The sequence below is a fragment of the Dipodomys merriami genome, unplaced genomic scaffold (genome assembly GCF_024711535.1).
Source record: "Dipodomys merriami isolate MVZ:Mamm:240054 unplaced genomic scaffold, mDipMer1.0.p SCAF_1, whole genome shotgun sequence".
Taxonomy (NCBI): domain Eukaryota; kingdom Metazoa; phylum Chordata; class Mammalia; order Rodentia; family Heteromyidae; genus Dipodomys; species Dipodomys merriami.
In genome coordinates, this window is record NW_027202270.1 from 46366717 (window position 1) to 46393595 (window position 26879).

Genomic DNA, 26879 nt, shown 5'->3' on the forward strand with positions numbered 1-26879 from the left:
GTAGAAGAAATTTGCAGTCAGTCTGTGATTTTAGGATTTTTACATTATTCTGTGGAAAAGTGTAACTATGAAGAAAATCTAACAATTCTATGGGCACCAATGGCCCATGGTTGTAATCCTAACATTCAGGAGGATGGATCTGAGGAAGCCTTAAAACCACTGTGGCCAGGGAAGTCCATCAGATTGTCATCTCCAATGAACCAGCACAAAGCCAGAAGTGGAACTTGACTTAAGCAGTAGAGGATCATACTTGAGTGAAAACTAGGGGTCACTACTCCAATTCTGCATTCTAGTCTCAGTGCGCACAAACACACACAGTCACACTCTCACACACACAGTCACACTCACACACACACAGTCACACACACACATACAAACACACAGTCACACAGTATACCATCACATCCACCTCCAAAATCTTGGAGAAATGAGAAGCTAGTAAAATTTCCCAGAAGATTGATCATGTTACATATGAACAAAGAATAGTGATAACATTGAACTTCTTGACAATGTCCTGCATCACAGGATATTAAGATTGTGTTGATAATTCTCAGGGATTTTTTGACTCACAGCAAACAATGCTCAAGCATGAGAAGGGTTTTCTAAATTACCCAATGTTGTCAATGCTCCAAACTGGAGCCACTCATTATTTTTGTTGTTGTTCTTGAGAAAGGAGTTTGGTGCTAGATTTGAATTCAGATCAGTACTGGGTACTTGTGTTTCATTGCTCTATTCCTAGCTACTCAGGCTTCACAGACCTGAGGATCATGGTTCAAAACCAGCTCAGGGAGCAAAAGTCTTTGAAATTTTTTTTTATTTTTTAATTTTTAAAAAAAGTTTTTATTGTGAAAATACCATATAGAGGGGTTACAATTACATGGGCAAGGTAATGAGTACATTTCTTTTCAAGCATTGTTGCCTCCTCCTCCTCCTCCTTTCCCATCCCCTCCACCCCCAGGCCAAAGTTGTAAAGTTCATTTTTCAACATAACTACTTGTACATCTCATTGTTGCAATGGGCCCACCTGTATCCTATTTAAATGGTTTGTTTTTGCCTTTCCTCTCCACAAATTATAACAACATCAAATACAGTGAAAGCAGGGGTTATGCCGCGGGGGAAGGACATACAAAGCAACAAAGAAATCATCTTATAAATATGTTAGAAACAATCGCAAGAAAGAAAAAAACATTTCAATACTTATCTTGGGGTTCATTTCACCTAACATCAACTTATCTGACCTTTTCTGCTCAGACATATACTAGTTATTGCAAATAATTGAAACCATGGGATCTATATTTCTTTGGGCCTGGTTTCCTTCACTTAATATAAATTTTTCCAAGTCTTTTCATTTTCTAACAAATTCTTATCTCCAATTCAACACACACACACACACACACACACACACACACACACACACACACACACACACACACAGAGTAAACAAATTGCAGCAGAAACACTAAAATTCACTGTACATCCTATCTTGTTAAACATCTTTAATTGCTTTCAGTTTGACATTGCTGAGGTGGGATTTTCTCATTGATACTAGGAAAAGTGGGCTGCTCTCTACAAGCAGGCATACACTTCTTCCTTCATCCTGAATGTAGTTTAAGTTTTCTGTAGGGTTATCATTCCTAAATGAGTTAAGGTCCTTAATTATACCAGTTTCAATGTATTTTATGTGTCTTGTGTCTGCTATACACATTTTTTTTTCTTGTGAAACTACCGTATAGAGGGGTTCCAATTACATGGGAAAGATAATGAGTACATTTCTTATCAAGCATTGTTGCCTCCTCCTTTGTCTCCCCTTCCCATCCCCTATCCCCCCCCACACACACTCCCACCCCGACAAAGTTGTAAAGTTCCTTTTTCAACATAAAGACTTGTACATCTCATCGTTGCAATGAGTCCACCTGTATCCCTATTTAAATGATTTGTTTTTTCCCTTTCCTTCCACAAATTATACCAACATCAAATACAGTGATAGCAGGGGTTATACTGTGGGGGAGGGACATACAAAGCAACAAAGAAATCAGGTATAAATATGTTAGAAACAATCACATGAAAGAAAAAAAATTGAATCCTTATCTTGGAGTTTATTTCACCTAACATCAACTTATCTGACGTTTTCTGCTTTCTCAGACATATACTAGTTATTGCAAATAAGCGAAACCATGGGACCTATGTTTCTTTGGGCCTGGCTTACTTCAGTTAATATAATCTTTGCCAAGTCTGTCCATTTCCTAACAAATGGGGCAATATCATTCTTTCTGATGGAGGCATAGAATTCCATTGTGTATATATACCACATATTCTTGATCTATTTATCGACTGAGGGGCATCTGGGTTGGTTCCATATCTTAGCTATGGTAAATACTGCTGCAATAAACATAGTTATGCTGGTAGCTTTAGTATGGTCTTGATTGCGGTCATTTGGGAAAATTCCCAAAAGTGGGATTGCTGGGTCATAGGGGAGCTCTATGTAGAATCTTTTGAGGAACCTTGATACTACTTTCAAAAGTGGTTGAATAAGTTTACACTCCCACTAACAATGCAGTAAAGTTCCCTTCTGTCCACTTCCTCACCAGGATCTGTTGTTATTAGAGTTCTTAATTATAGCCATTCTACCTGGGGTGAGGTTGTATCTCAATGTTGTTTTGATTTGCATTGCTTTTATGGCTAGAGAGTTTGAGCATTTCATCATGTATCTATTGGCCATTCTTCTTTCTTCTTCAGAGAAGTTTTTCTGTAAGTCTTTAGCCCACTTATTTATTGGGCAGTTGTTTCTTAGAGAATTTGTTGTTCGGGGATTTAATTTTTTGGAGTTCCTGGTATATTTTAGATATGAGACCCTTGTCCATTGTATGGCTAGTGAAGATCTTCTCCCAATCAGAGGGCTTTCTATTGATCTTGCTAGCTATGTTTTTGCATGCACAAGCTCTGAATTTTCATGCAATCCCATTTGTTCAACCTTTCTTTGATTTGTTGTGTTTCTGGGTGTCTATTAAGAAAATTTCAGCCTGTGCTAAGGAGACCTAGGGTTTCTCCTATTCCATCCTGTAATGTTTTCAGAGTGACTGCTTTGACTCTGGGGTCATTGATCCATTTGTAGTTGATTCTGGTACAGGATACGAAAAATATAGGTTTAGTTTTCTACAAGTGATTAACTACTTTTGCCAGCACCATTTACTGAAGAGGCTGTCTTTCTTCCATTATATATTTCTTTAGCTCTGTTATCAAGGATTAGATGGCTATATGTCTGTGGGTTCATTTCTGAGTTTTCAAATCTATTTCATTGGTTCTGATGTCTGTTCTTATGCCAGTACCAAGCTGTTTTGATTACTATGGCTTTGGAGTAGAGTTTGAAATTGGATATTGATATTCCTCCAGCACTGTTCTTTCTGTTCAAGATTGTTTTTGCTCTTCCGGGTCTTTTATTGTTCCATATGAGTTTTTGGATTGCCTCTTCTATTTCCTTGAAGAATGAGGTTGGAATATTGATAGGTATCACATTGAATTGGTAGATAGCCTTGGGAAGTATTGCCATTTTCAAGATGTTGATCCTTCCAATCCAGGAGCATGGGAGGTTTTTCTACTTTCTAAGTTCTGTTTTGATTTCCTTTTTCAGGTTTTTTAAAGTGATAATCATAGAAGTCCTTCACTTCTTTGGTTAAGTTAATTTCTAGGTATTTTATTTTTTGTAGGGCTTTTACAGAAGGAGTTGCTTTCCTGATTTCAGCCACGCTTTTCTCATTGTGGGCATACAGAAAAGAGATTGATTTTTGAGAGTTAATTTTATACCCTCTACTTTGCCAAAGTTTTGAATCAGCTTGAGTAATTTGGGAGTGGAGTCCGTGGGATTCTTCAAATATAATATCATGTCATCTGCAAAGAGGGAGAGTTTTACTTCCTCTTTCTCTATTTGGATCCCTCTTATCTTTGCATCTTGTCTTATTGCTGTAGCTAGGCATTCTAATACTAATTGAAGAGAAGTGTAGAGAGTGGACATCCTTTTCTCGTTCCTGAGTTAAGAGGAAATGGCTTTAGTTTGTCACTGTTAAGTATAGTGCTGGCTGTAGGTTTCTCATATACAGCCTTTATTGTATTGAGGAATGTTCTCAGGATTCCTAATTTTTCCAAAGCCTTCATCATAAAGAGGTGTTGATATAAACAGAGGTATAAACTTGCCTCTGAGTATAGCCTTTGCTTTGTCCCAGAGGAGCTGGTAATTTGTGTGCTCATTTTTGTTGAATATCATGAACATTTGAATTTCCTTTCTCATCTCTTCCGTGACCCACTGGTGATTCAACAGTGTGTTGTTCAGTCTCCATGGGTTACAGGACTTTCTTTGGTGGCTTTTGGTGTTGAGTTCTAATTTTATTCCCTTGTGGTCTGAGAGAATGCAAGGTATAACTTAGATGTTTCTGAATTTGGACAAGTTTGCTTTGTGACCTAAAAATGTGTTCTATTTTGCAAACTGTTCCATGTGCTGCTGAAAAAAACGAATCTTCTGATGCTGCTAGGTGAAATGTTCGCTAGATGTCTGTTAAATCTAGTTGATCTATGCAGTTGTTTAGATCTGCGATTTCTCTGATGAGTTTTTGCGGAGTTGATCTATCTAGTGAGAATAGGGTGTGTTAAAGTTCCCAACAATTAATGTCTTTGGATCCATGTGAGATTTGAGGGAAAGCAGTGTTTCTTGGATAAATTTGGGGGCTCCATTGTTTGGCCAATAGATATTTAGAATTGTAATATCCTCCTCCTTAATTAGTATGTGGCGACTTTCTTTATCTCTTCTCACTAATTTTAATTTGAAGTCTATTTTATCAGATATTAAGATTGCAACTCCTCCCTGTTTATGGGGGCCATTTGCTTGGCACATTTTGTTCCAGTCTTTCACTTTCAAAATGTGTTTGTTTTTATGGGCAAGGTGTGACTCCTGAAGGCAGCAGATAGAAGGATCTTGCTTTTCGATCCATCAAGACAGTCTATGTAGCTTCATTGGAGAGTTAAGTCCGTTAATGTGGAGAGATAGGACTGAGAGGTATTTGGGAGTTCCTGCCATTTTATCCACCTTCCTAGGGGCAGGGACAACTGGGTTCTTCCTATGGTTCTTGGATTCTCAATTGGGGTGTGGTTTCTTGGCCTTTATTGTTGTCTTGTTGATTTTCTTGTGTAGGATATCATTAAGTATCTTCTGTAGCGCTGGTTTGGTGGAAATATATTGTTTCAGTTTTTCTTTGCTATGGAAGGTTTTGATTTGACCTTCGGTAATGAAGGAGAGTTTAGCTGGGTACAGTATTCTTGGTTGATAGTTGTTTGTCTTTAGGGCATAGCATACATCATTCCAGGCTCTTCTTGCTTTAATTGTCTCTGCTGAGAAATCTGAGGTAATTCTAATTGGTTTCCTTTTATAGTTGACTGATCTTTTCTTCTTGAACAGCTTTAAGGATCTTTTCCTTCCTCTGAATTGATCCTGTGCAGATTATAATGTGATGGTGGGATATCATGTTCTGGTCTCATCGATTAGGAATTCTAAAAGCTTCTTGTATCTGAATAGGCTTACCTTTTTGCATGTTTGGGAAATTCTCTGCTAGGGTTCTGTTAAACAAATTTCCTAGAGCATTAACTTCTTCTACACACATTCTCCACAGATTAGGCCTTCTGATGGTGTGTGTTCCAAATGTTGAATAGATCTATCATATTTCTTGGATTTGTCTTGGTTAGTTGTATGTTCTTTCTCTATAATATCTTGGCTGTCTTCAATGCCCGAGATTTGATCTTCTGCATGATCTAACCTACTGTCAAGATTTTCTTTTGTTTTTTTTATGTCTTTTCCTTCTAATTGGTCGGCTTTGATGGCTTCAAATTCTTTGTTGGAGCTTTGTTTTAGATATTGTATGAACTGCTTTAATTCCTTAATTTGGTGTTCAGTGTTTATTCTCAAATCACTTAGTTGATTGGTTATGGTTTCCTTGGACATCCCTTCCTTCTGTTGGGCTCCAGTCAGCATTCCCAGAAAGGATCTGCTATGCCTTCTATTTGATCATGCTTGGAAAGATACTGAGTTCTGACTTGTATATTTTCATGCAAAATATACTTTTATATTACATAAAGTACTATATGTAAGTTTGGTGCCTAATTTCTTTGATCAGTTGATTTCTGGTTTCTTTTGTTTGTACTTTCCTTAGAATAGAGTTTCCCAGTCTCTTAGTTTTCAACCTTTCCAAATCACTACGCCTAAATAGATTCATTACGTAATTCTGGAGGTAGTGTGTGTGTGTGTGTGTGTGTGTGTGTGTGTGTGTGTGTGTGTGTGTGTGTGTATGTGCGTGAGTGCACGCGCACGCCCACCCATGGGTTTACATCTGTGTATTTGTGCATGTATTGGTACTGAATTTGAACTCAAAGTCTCATGAGAGCAGAGGATTTCTCTTGCTCACACCAAGCTCTGTACCACATGAACTCAACTCCAACCCAAACTTTTGCTGGTGAATAGAAAGTGGAGTCTCCAGACCTTCCAGTCCAGAAAGGATTGAAATCATGATCTTCCAGAGCTCAGCATCCTTAGTACCTAAAATTGGGTGACCTAACAGAACAAACTTAACGATGCCGTTTTAAAAGTTAAATTTTATTGCATGGGTGATTTACAGAGGGTTTCTTGTTACAGAAATCAAGTAAAGAGTACATTTCCTTTTAAACTACGTCACCCCTTCTTCACTTCCTCCCCTCTTGACTGCTCCCAATGCCCCTCCTTCCCAACTCGTATAGTTAATTTCCAACATTGTGTCTAGTGAGTATCAGTGCTGAATTAGTTCACACCTTCATCCCACCAATTTTCACTATGAATTTTCATGTGACCCCCAGATTCATCTAACACCTTTATTAAAGAGTTCCAACACTACAAAGTAATACAGAGAAAAAAAATGGAGTCCTAATTTCAATTTATACAAAATTCTAGTTTCTGCATTGTTGGGCTGTGGTTGGTGGTGCCCTGCAGGGAAGGTTATAATGGTACAACCTCGACTTGTTCCTGGGCCTCTGTGGCTGCAGTCCTGGTCAGTAGAATCCAGGGTAAATGGCTAAAGGCCCAGAGGCAACATGGAGAAAAAGAAGTCCAGTTAGACTTTCAGCAACAGCCAATGTAGTCCCAACTCTGTGGGAGCAGGGCCCATAGCCCTACAAGAGAAGATTCCTGAGCTTGGTAGAGGCAACATGAATTGTTGGTTGACATCACTATCCTGACAGGCTCATATGTGTCCAGAGTAAGCCGAGATGTCCTGAGGTGAAGGACCAGTTCCTTTGGCATCATGGCATCATGGCATCATGGCCTGGGAGTCGCACATCAGTAGTCAGTGGCAGGCCCAATGTCAGTGTGATAAAGCATTAGGTCATTTCAAAGAAAACGTGCCCTTGGATAATGCCAGCCTGAATGGTGCTTAGGTCTGACCTTAAGGTCAGAGGACAGGCATATTCCATGTATATACAGTCAATATCCGTGCTCAAAGAGATAGGACCATTTACTGATGGCAAGTATCTTACAACTCCCAGGTGCAAGTTTGTCTGGTTTTGCAGTCAGGAGACAGGAGATCTTAGCAGCTTCTATGGAGACAGGATGCTGAGGGCAGCCATGAGGCTCACGGCTACAATTCTGGCCAGGCCCCAGAAGCCACACAGTGATCAGCATCCAGGAAGCTTCTCAGAGGCTTTGCATCAGGCACAGTAAGCAGAGCACAGTCATGCAGATTGTGTGCTGCCATCTCCGGTGTGGGCATCAGCTTGCATGTGGGGGGCAGCTCGGTTTCGGGCGACAGCTCCGGGCTGGGTGTCAGCAGAGGCCTAGGCCCTGGTTTCCGGTGGGGGATTGGCTCCTTTCTGGGCCTGAGCTCGGGCCTGGTCTTCGCCTCTGTTGTGGGCCTCCGGTAGGGTAGGGAAGTGCGCCATGGCCTGGGCGTCAGCTTAGTGCTGGGCGTCGGCTTGGTGCTGGCCATCTGCTTCAGCTTGGACTTGGGCTCGCGCCCGGCAGGCCCCGCGGGCTCGGCGCGCTGCTCCAGCTCCGGGCCTTGCCTGCGTTTCCACTGCTCGTACTGCTCGGGCTGCAGGGTGCACACGAAGACATCCATGGAGAAGCTGACCCTGGCCTCCCCGCAGCTGCACTGCGAGGCTGCTTTGCCATAATCGATCCACCAGGGCGTGGCAAAGTTGATGGCCTCGGCGCAGTTGAAGCCGTGGTTGAAGCCAGCGTGGTAGCCGGAGGGAAAGGTGACCATGAACTCTCCAGCTTCCTGGGTCATTCGCCCGAAGGGGACGCCAGTGTCCCGCAGCACGCGAGGCGAGATGAGGGCCAGCTTGTGCCGCAGGAAGGCCTTGCAGCCCTGCGCGCTGCCCGGAAACAGCTGTTGCGCCAGGCTCTCCAGCCGCGGGCCGTGCTCGGGGGGCACCGCGTACCACGTCTTGGGGGCCCCGAAGTGCACGTAGTTGATGCTGTACAGGTCCATGTCCTCCGTGTGCCAAGGGAAGGTGGTCTTCCACATGCCGAAGTACAGGTAGGGCCTGTTCACGCCCTCGATCACCACCCCGCACTCCTGCTCCAGCAGGTCCTGGATGGTCCCCAGGCGGCCGAGGTTCCACGCCTGCGTGCTCTCCTCGAACAGGGAGCCGCTCACGTCGGCCCCATAAACCGGTGGGGAACCATACGTGCGCGTCTTCCAGTACTTTCGCTCCAAATCTTCAAAGTCCAGGTGCGCTGGGGTGCGATAGGTCTCACTGTTCGCCAGACGTTGGTACTGCTCCACCGTCATGGCTTCCTTCTGCTGGTTGTATTGGGTGAAGACACCTGCCCTTCCGGACACCGTCTGCTGCAGCGGAGTGGCGATCAGCATGCCCTTGATCTTGGCGTAGGACCGCGTGGCTCTCCACTCCTTCGGGGGCACCACCTTGGCTATCCCAGCTCGATGTGCTCCCTGCGATTCCATGTAAGCGATGTATTTGTTGAAGTCTGCAAATTCTTCCATGCTTGGATGGAAGGTCATGATGCTGCAGCTCGGGTTCTGGCGAGCAGCCTCGTCAGACTCCATGGTTGCAATGGCCCAAGCTCCGAGAGGCGTTCAGATTCCGGAGAAGCCTCAGCGGGTGCTTCTCTCTTAGATATGTATATAGAGACACAAACTGCTTTCCCTTCTGGACGGCAGACTCTTCCCCAAAAGGAGATGTATCAGCCAAGGCTGGCTGACTTACCAGACTGACTCCCCTGGATGACCAGGGCCCAGAACCTGTAGCTTGGGAGTTTCTTCTCTAGCTTCTGTCCTTGAGCCCAGCTGGCAAGAGTAGACCCTGGGGAGACAAGCAAGCTGGCAGAGTCAAGACCCTCTTTGTGGGAATGGCCACTTAGAGTGATGTTCCACCAGCAGACACCTGATCCAAGTGAAGGCACCGAGGCTCACAGAGAGGTTTCTCCGGGAGAGCTGCACTCCACAAGAAGGTCTGTGCAGTGTTTCAGCTTTTATAGAGGGGCATCTCCACCCACCCACTCAGAACAGGGACCAGAGTAAACCAGAGAACCACCTGCTGGCCCCAAATCCTATTTACTGTGATCCACCCTTTTCTAAACCTATCAGGTTCTGGAGCTGGAACTGTGTCTGGGCTCTATTCCTGAGGTGCTTTGCTCTCCAGCTGAGCACTCAGTCAGTCATGTCACAGCTGTGCTTCTGCGGTTTTGGGTAGTTAATTGGAGCTAGGAGTCTCCTAGACTTTCTTGCCTCAGCTTGTTTTGAACCTTGATCTTAAGACTTCACCCTTCTGAATAGCTGAAAACAGGGGTGGCCCAACAGCAACCAGTTAAACCTATCAAATCCAAGAGGGTGGAAATCAAAGGGTGGGAAAAGGCCAACATAGTTGCCCTAAATATCACCTGGAAATGTTTCTACACAACAAGAAACACTCACTAGGAAAACATACATTGCTGAACTTCATGCTACTAACCACAGCACTAAGATACATAAAAACAAAAGTGACTGTGGTAAGGTCAAGCTTAAGAAATTCGCAGTCAGCTGAGCATAGTTGGTTCATGCCTGTAATCCTATGATGTCCAGAGGCTGAGATATGAGGAAAGCTGTTCAAAGCCAGGCGAGGCAGGAAACTCAGGGATATTCTTATCTCCAACAAACCAATATGAAAACCTGCAATGGCACTGTGGCTCAAGTGGTAGAGCACTCACCTTGAGCTTAAGAGTTGAGGGACAGCACCCAGGCCCAGACTTCAAGCCCTACAACAGCCAAAAAATAAAAAAAAATAAAAAAGAAGACGAAGGTAGAAGAAATTTGCAGTCAGTCTGTGATTTTAGGATTTTTACATTATTCTGTGGAAAAGGGTAACTATGAAGAAAATCTAACAATTCTATGGGCACCAATGGCCCATGGTTGTAATCCTAACATTCAGGAGGATGGATCTGAGGAAGCCTTAAAACCACTGTGGCCAGGGAAGTCCATCAGATTGTCATCTCCAATGAACTAGCACAAAGCCAGAAGTGGAACTTGACTTAAGCAGTAGAGGATCATACTTGAGTGAGAAAACTAGGGGTCACTACTCCAATTCTGCATTCTAGTTTCAGTGCGCACAAACACACACAGTCACACTCTCACACACACAGTCACACTCACACACACACAGTCACACACACACACATACAAACACACAGTCACACAGTATACCATCACATCCACCTCCAAAATCTTGGAGAAATGAGAAGCTAGTAAAATTTCCCAGAAGATTGATCATGTTACATATGAACAAAGAATAGTGATAACATTGAACTTCTTGACAATGTCCTGCATCACAAGATATTAAGATTGTGTTGATAATTCTCAGGGATTTTTTGACTCACAGCAAACAATGCTCAAGCATGAGAAGAGTTTTCAAAATTACCCAATGTTGTCAATGCTCCAAACTTGAGCCACTCATTATTTTTGTTGTTGTTGTTGAGAAAGGAGTTTGGTGCTAGATTTGAATTCAGATCAGTACTGGGTACTTGTGTTTCATTGCTCTATTCCTAGCTACTCAGGCTTCACAGACCTGAGGATCATGGTTCAAAACCAGCTCAGGGAGCAAAAGTCTTTGAAATTTTTTTTATTTTTTATTTTTTAAAAAAGTTTTTATTGTGAAAATACCATATAGAGGGGTTACAATTACATGGGCAAGGTAATGAGTACATTTCTTTTCAAGCATTGTTGCCTCCTCCTCCTCCTCCTTCCCATCCCCTCCACCCCCAGGCCAAAGTTGTAAAGTTCATTTTTCAACATAACTACTTGTACATCTCATTGTTGCAATGGGCCCACCTGTATCCTATTTAAATGGTTTGTTTTTGCCTTTCCTCTCCACAAATTATAACAACATCAAATACAGTGAAAGCAGGGGTTATGCCGTGGGGGAAGGACATACAAAGCAACAAAGAAATCATCTTATAAATATGTTAGAAACAATCGCAAGAAAGAAAAAAACATTTCAATACTTATCTTGGGGTTCATTTCACCTAACATCAACTTATCTGACCTTTTCTGCTCAGACATATACTAGTTATTGCAAATAATTGAAACCATGGGATCTATATTTCTTTGGGCCTGGTTTCCTTCACTTAATATAAATTTTTCCAAGTCTTTTCATTTTCTAACAAATTCTTATCTCCAATTCAACACACACACACACACACACACACACACACACACACACACACACACACACACATACACGCACACAGAGTTAACAAATTGCAGCAGAAACACTAAAATTCACTCTACATCCTATCTTGTTAAACATCTTTAATTGCTTTCAGTTTGACATTGCTGAGGTGGGATTTTCTCATTGATACTAGGAAAAGTGGGCTGCTCTCTACAAGCAGGCATACACTTCTTCCTTCATCCTGAATGTAGTTTAAGTTTTCTGTAGGGTTATCATTCCTAAATGAGTTAAGGTCCTTAATTATACCAATTTCAATGTATTTTATGTGTCTTGTGTCTGCTATACACATTTTTTTTTATTTTTTCTTGTGAAACTACCGTATAGAGGGGTTCCAATTACATGGGAAAGATAATGAGTACATTTCTTATCAAGCATTGTTGCCTCCTCCTTTGTCTCCCCTTCCCATCCCCTATCCCCCCCACCACACACACTCCCACCCCGACAAAGTTGTAAAGTTCCTTTTTCAACATAAAGACTTGTACATCTCATTGTTGCAATGGGTCCACCTGTATCCCTACTTAAATGATTTGTTTTTTTCCCTTTCCTTCCACAAATTATACCAACATCAAATACAGTGATAGCAGGGGTTATACTGTGGGGGAGGGACATACAAAGCAACAAAGAAATCAGGTATAAATATGTTAGAAACAATCACATGAAAGAAAAAAAATTGAATCCTTATCTTGGAGTTTATTTCACCTAACATCAACTTATCTGACGTTTTCTGCTTTCTCAGACATATACTAGTTATTGCAAATAAGCGAAACCATGGGACCTATGTTTCTTTGGGCCTGGCTTACTTCAGTTAATATAATCTTTGCCAAGTCTGTCCATTTCCTAACAAATGGGGCAATATCATTCTTTCTGATGGAGGCATAGAATTCCATTGTGTATATATACCACATATTCTTGATCTATTTATCGACTGAGGGGCATCTGGGTTGGTTCCATATCTTAGCTATGGTAAATACTGCTGCAATAAACATAGTTGTGCTGGTAGCTTTAGTATGGTCTTGATTGTGGTCATTTGGGAAAATTCCCAAAAGTGGGATTGCTGGGTCATAAAGGAGCTCTATGTAGAATCTTTTGAGGAACCTTGATACTACTTTCAAAAGTGGTTGAACAAGTTTACACTCCCACTAACAATGCAGTAAGGTTCCCTTCTGTCCACTTCCTCACCAGGATCTGTTGTTATTAGAGTTCTTAATTATAGCCATTCTACCTGGGGTGAGGTTGTATCTCAATGTTGTTTTGATTTGCATTGCTTTTATGGCTAGAGAGTTTGAGCATTTCATCATGTATCTATTGGCCATTCTTCTTTCTTCTTCAGAGAAGTTTTTCTGTAAGTCTTTAGCCCACTTATTTATTGGGCAGTTGTTTCTTAGAGAATTTGTTGTTCGGGTATTAAATTTTTTGGAGTTCCTGGTATATTTTAGATATGAGACCCTTGTCCATTGTATGGCTAGTGAAGATCTTCTCCCAATCAGAGGGCTTTCTATTGATCTTGCTAGCTATGTTTTTGCATGCACAAGCTCTGAATTTTCATGCAATCCCATTTGTTCAACCTTTCTTTGATTTGTTGTGTTTCTGGGTGTCTATTAAGAAAATTTCAGCCTGTGCTAAGGAGACCTAGGGTTTCTCCTATTCCATCCTGTAATATTTTCAGAGTGACTGCTTTGACTCTGGGGTCATTGATCCATTTGGAGTTGATTCTGGTACAGGGGGATATGAAAAATATAGGTTTAGTTTTCTACAAGTGATTAACTACTTTTGCCAGCACCATTTACTGAAGAGGCTGTCTTTCTTCCATTATATATTTCTTTAGCTCTGTTATCAAGGATTAGATGGCTATATGTCTGTGGGTTCATTTCTGAGTTTTCAAATCTATTTCATTGGTTCTGATGTCTGTTCTTATGCCAGTACCAAGCTGTTTTGATTACTATGGCTTTGGAGTAGAGTTTGAAATTTGATATTGATATTCCTCCAGCACTGTTCTTTCTGTTCAAGATCGTTTTTGCTCTTCCGGGTCTTTTATTGTTCCATATGAGTTTTTGGATTGCCTCTTCTATTTCCTTGAAGAATGAGGTTGGAATATTGATAGGTATCGCATTGAATTGGTAGATAGCCTTGGGAAGTATTGCCATTTTCAAGATGTTGATCCTTCCAATCCAGGAGCATGGGAGGTTTTTCTACTTTCTAAGTTCTGTTTTGATTTCCTTTTTCAGGTTTTTTAAAGTGATAATCATAGAAGTCCTTCACTTCTTTGGTTAAGTTAATTTCTAGGTATTTTATTTTTTGTAGGGCTTTTACAGAAGGAGTTGCTTTCCTGATTTCAGCCACGCTTTTCTCATTGTGGGCATACAGAAAAGAGATTGATTTTTGAGAGTTAATTTTATACCCTCTACTTTGCCAAAGTTTTGAATCAGCTTGAGTAATTTGGGAGTGGAGTCCGTGGGATTCTTCAAATATAATATCATGTCATCTGCAAAGAGGGAGAGTTTTACTTCCTCTTTCTCTATTTGGATCCCTCTTATCTTTGCATCTTGTCTTATTGCTGTAGCTAGGCATTCTAATACTAATTGAAGAGAAGTGTAGAGAGTGGACATCCTTTTCTCGTTCCTGAGTTAAGAGGAAATGGCTTTAGTTAGTGCTGGCTGTAGGTTTCTCATATACAGCCTTTATTGTATTGAGGAATGTTCTCAGGATTCCTAATTTTTCCAAAGCCTTCATCATAAAGAGGTGTTGATATAAACAGAGGTATAAACTTGCCTCTGAGTATAGCCTTTGCTGTGTCCCAGAGGAGCTGGTAATTTGTGTCCTCATTTTTGTTGAATATCATGAATATTTGAATTTCCTTTCTCATCTCTTCCGTGACCCACTGGTGATTCAACAGTGTGTTGTTCAGTCTCCATGGGTTACAGGACTTTCTTTGGTGGCTTTTGGTGTTGAGTTCTAATTTTATTCCCTTGTGGTCTGAGAGAATGCAAGGTATAACTTAGATGTTTCTGAATGTGGACAAGTTTGCTTTGTTACCTAAAAATGTGTTCTATTTTGCAAACTGTTCCATGTGCTGCTGAGAAAAACGAATCTTCTGATGCTGCTAGGTGAAATGTTCGCTAGATGTCTGTTAAATCTAGTTGATCTATGCAGTTGTTTAGATCTGCGATTTCTCTGATGAGTTTTTGCGGAGTTGATCTATCTAGTGAGAATAGGGTGTGTTAAAGTTCCCAACAATTAATGTCTTTGGATCCATGTGAGATTTGAGGGAAAGCAGTGTTTCTTGGATAAATTTGGGGGCTCCATTGTTTGGCCAATAGATATTTAGAATTGTAATATCCTCCTCCTTAATTAGTATGTGGCGACTTTCTTTATCTCTTCTCACTAATTTTAATTTGAAGTCTATTTTATCAGATATTAAGATTGCAACTCCTCCCTGTTTATGGGGGCCATTTGCTTGGCACATTTTGTTCCAGCCTTTCACTTTCAAAATGTGTTTGTTTTTATGGGCAAGGTGTGACTCCTGAAGGCAGCAGATAGAAGGATCTTGCTTTTCGATCCATCAAGACAGTCTATGTAGCTTAATTGGAGAGTTAAGTCCGTTAATGTGGAGAGATAGGACTGAGAGGTATTTGGGAGTTCCTGCCATTTTATCCACCTTCCTAGGGGCAGGGACAACTGGGTTCTTCCTATGGTTCTTGGATTCTCAATTGGGGTGTGGTTTCTTGGCCTTTATTGTTGTCTTGTTGATTTTCTTGTGTAGGATATCATTAAGTATCTTCTGTAGCGCTGGTTTGGTGGAAATATATTGTTTCAGTTTTTCTTTGCTATGGAAGGTTTTGATTTGACCTTCGGTAATGAAGGAGAGTTTAGCTGGGTACAGTATTCTTGGTTGATAGTTGTTTGTCTTTAGGGCATAGCATACATCATTCCAGGCTCTTCTTGCTTTAATTGTCTCTGCTGAGAAATCTGAGGTAATTCTAATTGGTTTCCTTTTATAGTTGACTGATCTTTTCTTCTTGAACAGCTTTAAGGATCTTTTCCTTCCTCTGAATTGATCCTGTGCAGATTATAATGTGATGGTGGGATATCATGTTCTGGTCTCATCGATTAGGGGTTCTAAAAGCTTCTTGTATCTGAATAGGCCTACCTTTTTGCATGTTTGGGAAATTCTCTGCTAGGGTTCTGTTAAACAAATTTCCTAGAGCATTAACTTCTTCTACACACATTCTCCACAGATTAGGCCTTCTGATGGTGTGTGTTCCAAATGTTGAATAGATCTATCATATTTCTTGGATTTGTCTTGGTTAGTTGTATGTTCTTTCTCTATAATATCTTGGCTGTCTTCAATGCCCGAGATTCGATCTTCTGCATGATCTAACCTACTGTCAAGATTTTCTTTTGTTTTTTTTATGTCTTTTCCTTCTAATTGGTCGGCTTTGATGGCTTCAAATTCTTTGTTGGAGCTTTGTTTTAGATATTGTATGAACTGCTTTAATTCCTTAATTTGGTGTTCAGTGTTTATTCTCAAATCACTTAGTTGATTGGTTATGGTTTCCTTGGACATCCCTTCCTTCTGTTGGGCTCCAGTCAGCATTCCCAGAAAGGATCTGCTATGCCTTCTATTTGATCGTGCTTGGAAAGATACTGAGTTCTGACTTGTATATTTTCATGCAAAATATACTTTTATATTACATAAAGTACTATATGTAAGTTTGGTGCCTAATTTCTTTGATCAGTTGATTTCTGGTTTCTTTTGTTTGTACTTTCCTTAGAATAGAGTTTCCCAGTCTCTTAGTTTTCAACCTTTCCAAATCACTACGCCTAAATAGATTCATTACGTAATTCTGGAGGTAGTGTGTGTGTGTGTGTGTGTGTGTGTGTGTGTGTGTGTGTGTGTGTGTGTGGGTATGTGCGCGAGTGCACGCGCACGCCCACCCATGGGTTTACATCTGTGTATGTGTGCATGTATTGGTACTGAATTTGAACTCAAAGTCTCATGAGAGCAGAGGATTTCTCTTGCTCACACCAAGCTCTGTACCACATGAACTCAACTCCAACCCAAACTTTTGCTGGTGAATAGAAAGTGGAGTCTCCAGACCTTCCAGTCCAGAAAGGATTGAAATCATGATCTTCCAGAGTTCAGCATCCTTAGTTCCTAAAATTGGGTGACCTAACAGAACAAACTTAACGATGCCGTTTTAAATTTAAATTTTATTGCATGGGTGATTTACAGAGGGTTTCTTGTTACAGAAATCAAGTAAAGAGTACATTTCCTTTTAAACTATGTCACCCCTTCTTCACTTCCTCCCCTCTTGACTGCTCCCAATGCCCCTCCTTCCCAACTCGTATAGTTAATTTCCAACATTGTGTCTAGTGAGTATCAGTGCTGAATTAGTTCACACCTTCATCCCACCAATTTTCACTATGAATTTTCATGTGACCCCCAGATTCATCTAACACCTTTATTAAAGAGTTCCAACACTACAAAGTAATACAGAGAAAAAAAATGGAGTCCTAATTTCAATTTATACAAAATTCTAGTTTCTGCATTGTTGGGCTGTGGTTGGTGGTGCCCTGCAGGGAAGGTTATAATGGTACAACCTCGACTTGCTCCTGGGCCTCTGTGGCTGCAGTCTTGGTCAGTAGAATCCAGGGTAAATGGCTAAAGGCCCAGAGGCAACTTGGAGAAAAAGAAGTCCAGTTAGACTTTCAGCAACAGCCAATGTAGTCCCAACTCTGTGGGAGCAGGGCCCATAGCCCTACAAGAGAAGATTCCTGAGCTTGGTAAAGGCAACATGAATTGTTGGTTGACATCACTATCCTGACAGGCTCATATGTTTCCAGAGTAAGCCGAGATGTCCTGAGGTGAAGGACCAGTTCCTTTGGCATCATGGCATCATGGCATCATGGCCTGGGAATCGCACACCAGTAGTCAGTGGCAGGCCCAATGTCAGTGTGATAAAGCATTAGGTCATTTCAAAGAAAACGTGCCCTTGGATAATGCCAGCCTGAATGGTGCTTAGGTCTGACCTTAAGGTCAGAGGACAGGCATATTCCATGTATATACAGTCAATATCCGTGCTCAAAGAGATAGGACCATTTACTGATGGCAAGTATCTTACAACTCCCAGGTGCAAGTTTGTCTGGTTTTGCAGTCAGGAGACAGGAGATCTTAGCAGCTTCTATGGAGACAGGATGCTGAGGGCAGCCATGAGGCTCACGGCTACAATTCTGGCCAGGCCCCAGAAGCCACACAGTGATCAGCATCCAGGAAGCTTCTCAGAGGCTTTGCATCAGGCACAGTAAGCAGAGCACAGTCATGCAGATTGTGTGCTGCCATCTCCGGTGTGGGCATCAGCTTGCATGTGGGGGGCAGCTCGGTTTCGGGCGACAGCTCCGGGCTGGGTGTCAGCAGAGGCCTAGGCCCTGGTTTCCGGTGGGGGATTGGCTCCTTTCTGGGCCTGAGCTCGGGCCTGGTCTTCGCCTCTGTTGTGGGCCTCTGGTAGGGTAGGGAAGTGCGCCATGGCCTGGGCGTCAGCTTAGTGCTGGGCGTCGGCTTGGTGCTGGCCATCTGCTTCGGCCTGGACTTGGGCTTGCGCCTGGCAGGCCCGCGGGCTCGGCGCGCTGCTCCAGCTCCGGGCCTTGCCTGCATTTCCACTGCTCGTACTGCTCGGGCTGCAGGGTGCGCACGAAGACATCCATGGAGAAGCTGACCCTGGCCTCCCCGCAGCTGCACTGCGAGGCCGCTTTGCCATAATCGATCCACCGCGGCGTGGCAAAGTTGATGGCCTCGGCGCAGTTGAAGCCGTGGTTGAAGCCAGCGTGGTAGCCGGAGGGAAAGGTGACCATGAACTCTCCAGCTTCCTGGGTCATTCGCCCGAAGGGGACGCCAGTGTCCCGCAGCACGCGAGGCGAGATGAGGGCCAGCTTGTGCCGCAGGAAGGCCTTGCAGCCCTGCGCGCTGCCCGGAAACAGCTGTTGCGCCAGGCTCTCCAGCCGCGGGCCGTGCTCGGGGGGCACCGCGTACCACGTCTTGGGGGCCCCGAAGTGCACGTAGTTGATGCTGTACAGGTCCATGTCCTCCGTGTGCCAAGGGAAGGTGGTCTTCCACATGCCGAAGTACAGGTAGGGCCTGTTCACGCCCTCGATCACCACCCCGCACTCCTGCTCCAGCAGGTCCTGGATGGTCCCCAGGCGGCCGAGGTTCCACGCCTGCGTGCTCTCCTCGAACAGGGAGCCGCTCACGTCGGCCCCATAAACCGGTGGGGAACCATACGTGCGCGTCTTCCAGTACTTTCGCTCCAAATCTTCAAAGTCCAGGTGCGCTGGGGTGCGATAGGTCTCACTGTTCGCCAGACGTTGGTACTGCTCCACCGTCATGGCTTCCTTCTGCTGGTTGTATTGGGTGAAGACACCTGCCCTTCCGGACACCGTCTGCTGCAGCGGAGTGGCGATCAGCATGCCCTTGATCTTGGCGTAGGACCGCGTGGCTCTCCACTCCTTCGGGGGCACCACCTTGGCTATCCCAGCTCGATGTGCTCCCTGCGATTCCATGTAAGCGATGTATTTGTTGAAGTCTGCAAATTCTTCCATGCTTGGATGGAAGGTCATGATGCTGCAGCTTGGGTTCTGGCGAGCAGCCTCGTCAGACTCCATGGTTGCAATGGCCCAAGCTCCGAGAGGCGTTCAGATTCCGGAGAAGCCTCAGCGGGTGCTTCTCTCTTAGATATGTATATAAAGACACAAACTGCTTTCCCTTCTGGGAGGCTGAATCTTCCCCAAAAGGAGATGTATCTGCCAAGGCTGGCTGACTTACCAGACTGACTCTAGTGGGTGATCAGGGCCCAGAACCTGTAGCTTGGTGAGTTTCTTCTCTAGCTTCTATCCTTGATCCCAGCTGGCAAGAGTAGACCCTGGGGAGACAAGCAAGCTGGCAGAGTCAAGACCCTCTTCGTGGGAATGGCAAGTGAGAGTGGTGTTCCACCAGCAGACACCTGATCCAAGTGAAAGCACAGAGGCTCACAGAGAGAGGTTTCTCTGGGAGAGCTGCACTCCACAAGAAAGTCTATGGAGCATGCTGAGTTTTATAGAGGAGCAGCGCCACCCAGGCACTCAGAACCACCCACCAGAGCAAACCACAGAACCACCTGCTGGCCCCAAATCCTATTTAATCTGATCCACCCTTTTCTAAACCCATCAAGTATAGAGGCTGGAACTCTGGGCCTGGACTCTATTCCTGAGCTGCTTTGCTCCAGTTGAGCACTCAATCACTCAAGTCACAGCTCTGCTTCTGGGGTTTTGGGTAGTTAATTGGAGATTAGAGTCTCCTGGACTTTCTTGCCTCAGCTTGTTTTGAACTTTGATCCTCAGATCTCAGCCTCCTGAATATCTGAAAACAGGGGTGGCCCACCAGCAACCAGCTAAACCTATCAAATCTAAGAGGCTGGAAATTAAAGGGTGGGAAAAGGCCAACAAAGTTTCTCCAAATATCACCCTGAAATATTTCTACACCACAATAAAAACTCACTAGGAACACATATGTTGCTGAACTTTATGCTACTTACCACAGCACTAAAGGTACAGAAAAGCAAAAGTGACTGTGGTAAGGTCAAGCTAAGAAATTTGCTGTCAGCCTTGATGTTCCGGATTTTCATATTGATCTCTAAAAAAGTGTAGCCATGAAGAAAAATTAACAGTCTATTTGCTCCAATGGCGTATGGTTGTAATCCTAACACTCAGGGGATGGATCTGAGGATCACTCAAAACCATTGTGGCCAAGGAAGTCCAACAGATTCTTATATCCAATTAACCACCACAAAGCCAGAAATGGAACTCTAAACTTAAGTTGTAGAGTATCTGTCATACTTGGGTGAGAAAACTAAGGGTTAGCACTCCATTTCTGTACACACACACACACACACACACACACACACACATACACACACACACACACACACACACACACAAACCTACAGTATACCATATTCTACAGTATACCATAACCACCCACCAAAATCTTTCCCAGAAAAAAGGTCTCATTACATATGAATAAAACATAGTGATGACATTGAACTTCTTGACAATAATCCTGAGGCACAATATATTAAGACTCTCTTCAGGGGCTGGGAAGGTGGCTCAGTGGTAGAGTGCTTGCCTTGCATTCATGAGGCCCTGGGTTCAATTCCTCAGCACCACATAAGAAAAAAGAAAAAAGCCGGAAGTGGCGCTGTGGCTCAATTGATAGAGTGCTAGCCTTGAGCTGAAGAGCTGAGGGACAGCGCCCAGGCCCATAGTTCAGGCCCCACGACCAGACCCCCCCTCCCAAAAAAAACTCTCTTCATAATTCCAAGGGATTTTTTTTATGCATAGTATACAATGTTCAAGCATGAGAAGAGTTTTCAAAATTTCTCAATGATGTCAAGGCTCCAACTTGAGCCACTTATTATTATTATTATTATTATTATTATTATTATTATTGTTGTTGTTGTTGAGAAAGGATTTTGTCTGGTGCTAGATTTAAAGTGAAATCAGTAATGGATAAAGGGCAATCTAGTCAGGAGAGAGAGATGATCCAGGAAGGAAGTATGTTGATGCTGTGCTTCATGAATCAGCTGAATATATTATTTACAAACAATTGTCTATAATTATAGGACATGAATGGGATGTATTCTTCATTCTCCTCATTTCCTAATAGAAATCAAATACTGAAAAATGTAAGTAGTGCTGGGTACCTGAGGTTCATTCCTCTATTCCTAGCTACTCAGGCTGCAGAGACCTGAGTATCATGGTTCAAAGCCACCTCAAGCAGTAAAAGTCTCTGAGATTCTTATCTGCAATGAAACAACCCCCACTCCCCACACATAACCATACCTAAACACATTTGAATAATAACTCGAAATTAAAGCTAAGGTTAAATAGGACAAATTTTCTTTTCTTTTTTCATTTCCCTTTTCTCCCCTTTCCTTTCCTTTCTTGCTTTTGTTTTCAATCCAGCAAGAAGCCTGGCTCAAGTGATAGATTGCCAAACTGGAGCAAAAAACAAACAAACAAACAAACAAAAACAGTAGGAGCCTGTTCCAGCTGGGGTAGTGATACACACATATATAAAATATTATGATAAAATAACTGTATTATGCAGAAGATGCTGAATTATCAAGAGATAGGGTGATTTGCTTAAGATGAAAGAGCTAGCAAGTATTTGACTCAAATATGAGAGTCTCTCATAAGGCTGGGTGCCAGTTGGTCAGAGCTGTAATCCTGGCTATTCTGGAGACTGTCATATGAGGATTGCTTTTGGAAGCTAGCCCAGGTAGGAAAGCCTGTGAGATTCTTGTCTCCAATTAGTCTCCAAATAGCCAGAAGTGGAAGTTTGCCTCAAGTATGCAGTGCTAGCCTTGAGCAAAACTGCTCAGGGAAATTGCTCAGACTGTGAGTTCCAGCCCAATGACAGGTTCAAAAAATAAATAAATAAACCAAAAAAACCCACTTCAATACGAACAAGTTACCTATGCCTATACTCTTAGCTACTCAGGAAGCTGAGAGCTAGATATTATAATTGAGAGCCAGGTAATTCAGACTAGTCAGAGAGACCCCTATCTCCAATTTAATCAGCAGTTTGGGAAACTCTATATAACAAAGGTGGAGGGCGAAACCAGTGAGAAGGAAGGGAATTATTCAATAAGTGATATTGATCTTGAAAGGTTTATCTCTCAAATAAGAGAAATAGGGGTTTTCCTTAAACCACCTACATAAATCAATTAGAGATAAATTAAAGACTGTTTAAAGATAACTCCTAAAACAAGTAAAGACTACAATAAAAAGAATGCCTTTATGAACTCAAGTTTGGAAAAAAAATGTCTTACAGATAATATTAAAACCAAATATAGTGGCACACATTGATAATCCCAGAAAATGGAAAAGTGAGATAGGAGGAACAGGAATTTAAGGCCAGCGTGGACTACATAGTGAGGTGGTATTAAAAAAAAAAAAAGACTGGAATTACAGCATTTATGAAGTGAGAGGACTGGAGTTCAATCACCATAACTGAAAAACAAAGACAGATAAGCAAATAAAAATATCTTTCGCTTGGGGGCATGTCTCAACTGAGTGTGTATTGTAGAAATTTCTCCTATATTTAAATAATTTCTCTATAATGACTTCTTTAAATTTTGGTAAATATGATTTTACATGATCAGAGGCACAGAGGCATTGTGTCTTTGTTTTTCTCCCCTAAGTGTGTCAGCCTTTGGTTTCCGTGTGTGTGAATGCCTGGAGTGCTGTATAAGTTATCATGTCCTGATTTATTTTAGATCTAGCTTCCACATATGAGAAAAAAACATATTTATCAGCAATGTTTGGTGTTTTTTGTGTTTTTTTTGTTTTTATTTTCGTTTGTTTGTTTGCTAGTCCTGGAGTTTGAACTCAGTGCCTGGGTGGTGTCCCAGAGCTTCTTTGTGCTCAAGGCTAATGCTCTAATTCTTGAGCCACAGCATTACTTCTGGCTTTTTCTACATATTTTATTGGATATATGAGTCTCATGGACTTTCCTGCCTGGGCTGACTTTGAACAGTGATCCTCAGATATTAGCCTGCTAAGTAGCTAGGATTAAAGCCATGAGCCACTGGTGCCTGTCTCTCAGCAGTTTTTTGTAAAGGTCCTTGATTGTCCCCCTATCATCTGGTTATTTTCTGGGGGAATTAAACTACATTGACTTGCCATTTTTCTTGTATTTCTGTGATTTTTTTTCTGTCCATTTGGAGTCCCTTTTGCTTGTAAGTTTGTATGGGACTGTGGTCTTCCTAACAGGTTGTTTTCTCTGTTCTAGGTGGATTTGCCAGATGTTTTTTTCTATTTTGTTGGGATTTGTTTATCTGGGGTTAGATTTTGTTGAGATCATTAAGTATAAGATTACATTTTAGCTGTGGTAAGACACTGATGCTAACAATTGTCTATCAGTTGAAAAAAGTTAAGGTTGTTAGGCAAGGGAGGGATGGAGAGGAATAGTTTATCTGAGAGATCTATGGGTCAGAGAAGTCAGAGAATGTCATAGAGGTGTTAGATGAAGAAAGAGAACAGGAGACCTGTTGGTCTATACCACTGTAGAAAACAAGGCTAAGAGTCAGTTCATGATCCTAACACCAACATTGCCTACTCTAAAATCCTAAGTCAGTTGTAGATATTCCTTTACCAAAATACACCTTTAATTTTGGGTGGGGAAGGGTATGTTGGTGAAGAAAGGAGATTATGTATATTTGTAACTGATTAGTAATTCAATTGTAAGAGTCCATATGAACCAATACAAAATAAAACAAAAGGAATCAAAAGCATCAATATCAAAATAAGACAAAACATAAAATAAAATCAAACACAAAACCCTACAGTTGCACTTTAAATCAGAGACTTTAAACCATAGATACGTGTTCCCCTATCTAAATATGCCTTTACTTTTAGGTGGAGAAGTGAAGAAGTGCAGAAAAGGAGACTGTATATATTTATGCCTAGTGAGCAAATCAATTGTAAGAGTCAGTACAAACCAGACCAAACTAAAAGGATAATATGACCAACCAACAAAACAAAACCTCACTGGATTTGTAGAAAAGATAGTTTTATTGTTAAAGGTCATAGAGTTCATAAGCTATGTAGATTAAGATAATGATGACTATCATTGTGAAGATTAAAAGGTGTTTGTGACTTTTAAAAAATTTTTTAAAAAACAGAGCAAACAAAGACAACCAAAAAAAAATCTACCCAGACAAACAAAAAGCAACAAAAGAAAAAAAAGGGAAGAAAAAACAAAAGGTAACAGAAAAAGAAAAAGGAAAAAGAGAGAAATACTAATAATAAAAATAAAAAAGCAACAAATCCAAATGCAAGAATAAATAAAATATAAAATCAATAATGACAATCAAAAATAAAACCAGAAATAGGCATACACAAAACTAAGAATAAAGCTGAGCTATCACATAGAGTATAAATCAAAGATGAAAATTGAGTTCTCCAATCATTTTCTTTGGGGGATCTTGTGTCTCTGGGAAAGAACCAGAGTCTCTGTTTTAATTGCCTGTTGAGATCTGCCACTGTTCTTCTAGCCAAGATCTGGGCAGCACTAGAGGGTGGAGTTCCTTAATTCATAGGGAGGAGGTGTCTGTGGTGGATGTAGCCTCAATTCTGCTTGGTGCTTGAATGCAGGCCAGGCTGGGACATAGATTCCCACTCCCATATGTGAGTGTGCCTGGTGTCTAGATTCCCACTCTCAGTATACCGGGGAAATAAACTAGGTTCTTAAGGCCTGTCTGTAAACTATAAACCAAAGATTAAAAAATGAATTCTCTAATCTATATGTCTGAGGAACCTCGAGTCTCCAGAAGTGCACTGTGCACTATAAAAGTAGAGTTTCAGTTTTTGTTGCACCCTAGTATCTGCAGCACTCTTCCTGGCTTGGAACTAGGCAGCCGCGGAGGGTGAGGCTCCTTAATTCACAGGTGGGGATGGTGACTCCTTTCTGCTTCCTAGATTCTGCAGAGTGCTTGGGTGCTGGCTGGGCTGAGGCACACCTGGCATCTACAGAGTTCCCCATATGGGGATGTGACTATGATCTAGGTTCCCACTCTCAGTACAGCCTGGAAATACGCTAGGATTTTTTTAACACCTCTCTGAGTTTTTGCAGCAAGACTTCAGAGACTTTGGGCTTTGTAATTCCAAGATACTCAGGCGGCTGAGGGCAGGGTTGAAATCTTTAAACCTGCGGACATTGGAGCTCCTGATTCGGACTCTCCAGCCGTGAGGTAAATCCTTTCTGTGTCTGGCTGTGGCCCTTCAGGCTGTATGTTCCCCACCCTGTTTTTTCCCCAAGCTGGTTCTTTAAATTCCACACTGAAGCCAGCTGTTGGCGCTGGCCTGTAATCCTATCACTCGCCTGTAATCCTATCTACTCAGGAGATTGAGATCTGAGGATTACAGTTCTAAGCCAGCCCCGGGAAGAAAAGTCCTATGTCCAATTAACCACAAGAAAACCGGAATTGGTGCTGTGGCTCAAAGTGGTAGAACTCTAGCCCTAGCCTTAAGCAAAAAGAGCTCAGGGACATGGCCCAGGCCCAGAGCTCAAGGCCTGTGACAATTATTTATTAATTCATTAATTTAAATAAAAAAATTACACGCTGAAGGTCGGCACTCAAGTAAGCCAGCCAGCCAGCTCAGTGGCCCTGGTGCTGTGTCTTCTTGTGAAGGCAGAATAAAATCTTCTTTTTTAGTGTATGTGTTTGGATAATTATAGCGTATTTGGTGTGACTCTCTAGAGGTGGAGTACCATCTAGAAAATCTCTGCTTGGCCAGAGAGTTGAGTGTTGTTCCCTGTTGTTATTCTGCAATCTTTTCCCCTCAAATGTGTGTTTTAGTTAGGCTGACATATAAAAAATATTCCCATTATAATATAGACAATATAAATATAGTTACTGAGCTGATTTACATCATTACATCATAGTACAAATGTTCAAAACCTGATGTGTATTTAGACTACCAAAATATCTTGGTTGAGGAGAGGCAATGCAAAGTTCTCATTACTCACCTCTTTGAGTTAACAGAAGGGAATAACTAAAATTTTTTGATACTACAGAAACAAAAAACTGCCATATTATTTAAGCTCCCTAGGATCTGGTTCCACAACGTTTTGTTTCAGTTAATTTTTTTTTTTTTTTGTCGGTCTTGGGGTTTGAACTCTGCCTCTGGGCACTGTCCCTCAGCTCGTCAGCTCAAGGTGAGCACTCTACCACTTGAACCACAGCAGCACTTTTGGATTTTTGGTGGTTTATTGGAGATAAGAGTCTCAAGGACTTGAGACTGGCTGGCTTTGAACCACAATCCTCAGATTTCAGCCTCCTGAGTAGCTAGGATTGCAGGTGTGAGCCACCAGCACCTGGCTTGTTCCAGTTAATTTATAAGGATTGCTTATGGGGTTTTTTCTATGAAAATTTGAACAGCATGTTTTCCAGATTTTAGGCAGAAGAGAACCTCAATCATTTGAACAAGGTCAATTTTGTATGGAAGTCAATATACCAAACTAGAAATAAAAGTATTTGAAATAAAACAGTCAATTTTGTATGGAAGTCAATATACCAAACTAGAAATAAAAGTATTTGAAATAAAACAAA

The 26879-nt window shown here is 42.0% G+C and overlaps 2 protein-coding genes across 2 annotated transcripts; both read right to left on the minus strand.

Annotated features, from left to right (window-relative positions):
• Nucleotides 1-7643: 7643 nt before the first annotated feature.
• Nucleotides 7644-9077, minus strand: LOC138829538 (lysine-specific demethylase 4D-like). The gene is made up of 2 exons (XM_070026291.1): nucleotides 8047-9077; nucleotides 7644-7983 (listed from the first exon to the last, which is right to left on the minus strand). Exons 1-2 carry the CDS (start codon nucleotides 9075-9077, stop codon nucleotides 7644-7646), a joined length of 1371 nt encoding a protein of 456 aa, XP_069882392.1.
• Nucleotides 9078-17956: 8879 nt separating this feature from the next.
• LOC138830373 (lysine-specific demethylase 4D-like) lies at nucleotides 17957-19389 on the minus strand. Its single transcript, XM_070027121.1, has 2 exons — nucleotides 18359-19389; nucleotides 17957-18296 (listed from the first exon to the last, which is right to left on the minus strand). Exons 1-2 carry the CDS (start codon nucleotides 19387-19389, stop codon nucleotides 17957-17959), a joined length of 1371 nt encoding a protein of 456 aa, XP_069883222.1.
• Nucleotides 19390-26879: the final 7490 nt, after the last annotated feature.

Coding starts and splice junctions, on each gene's coding strand:
- LOC138829538 (XM_070026291.1), bottom strand. CDS start 9,077: ATGGAGTCTGACGAGGCTGCTCGCCAGAACCCGAGCTGCAGCATCATG. Junction 7,984..8,046: donor CAAGGCCCGGAGCTGGAGCA/GCGCGCCGAGCC, acceptor GCAGATGGCCAG/CACCAAGCCGACGCCCAGCA.
- LOC138830373 (XM_070027121.1), bottom strand. CDS start 19,389: ATGGAGTCTGACGAGGCTGCTCGCCAGAACCCAAGCTGCAGCATCATG. Junction 18,297..18,358: donor CAAGGCCCGGAGCTGGAGCA/GCGCGCCGAGCC, acceptor GCAGATGGCCAG/CACCAAGCCGACGCCCAGCA.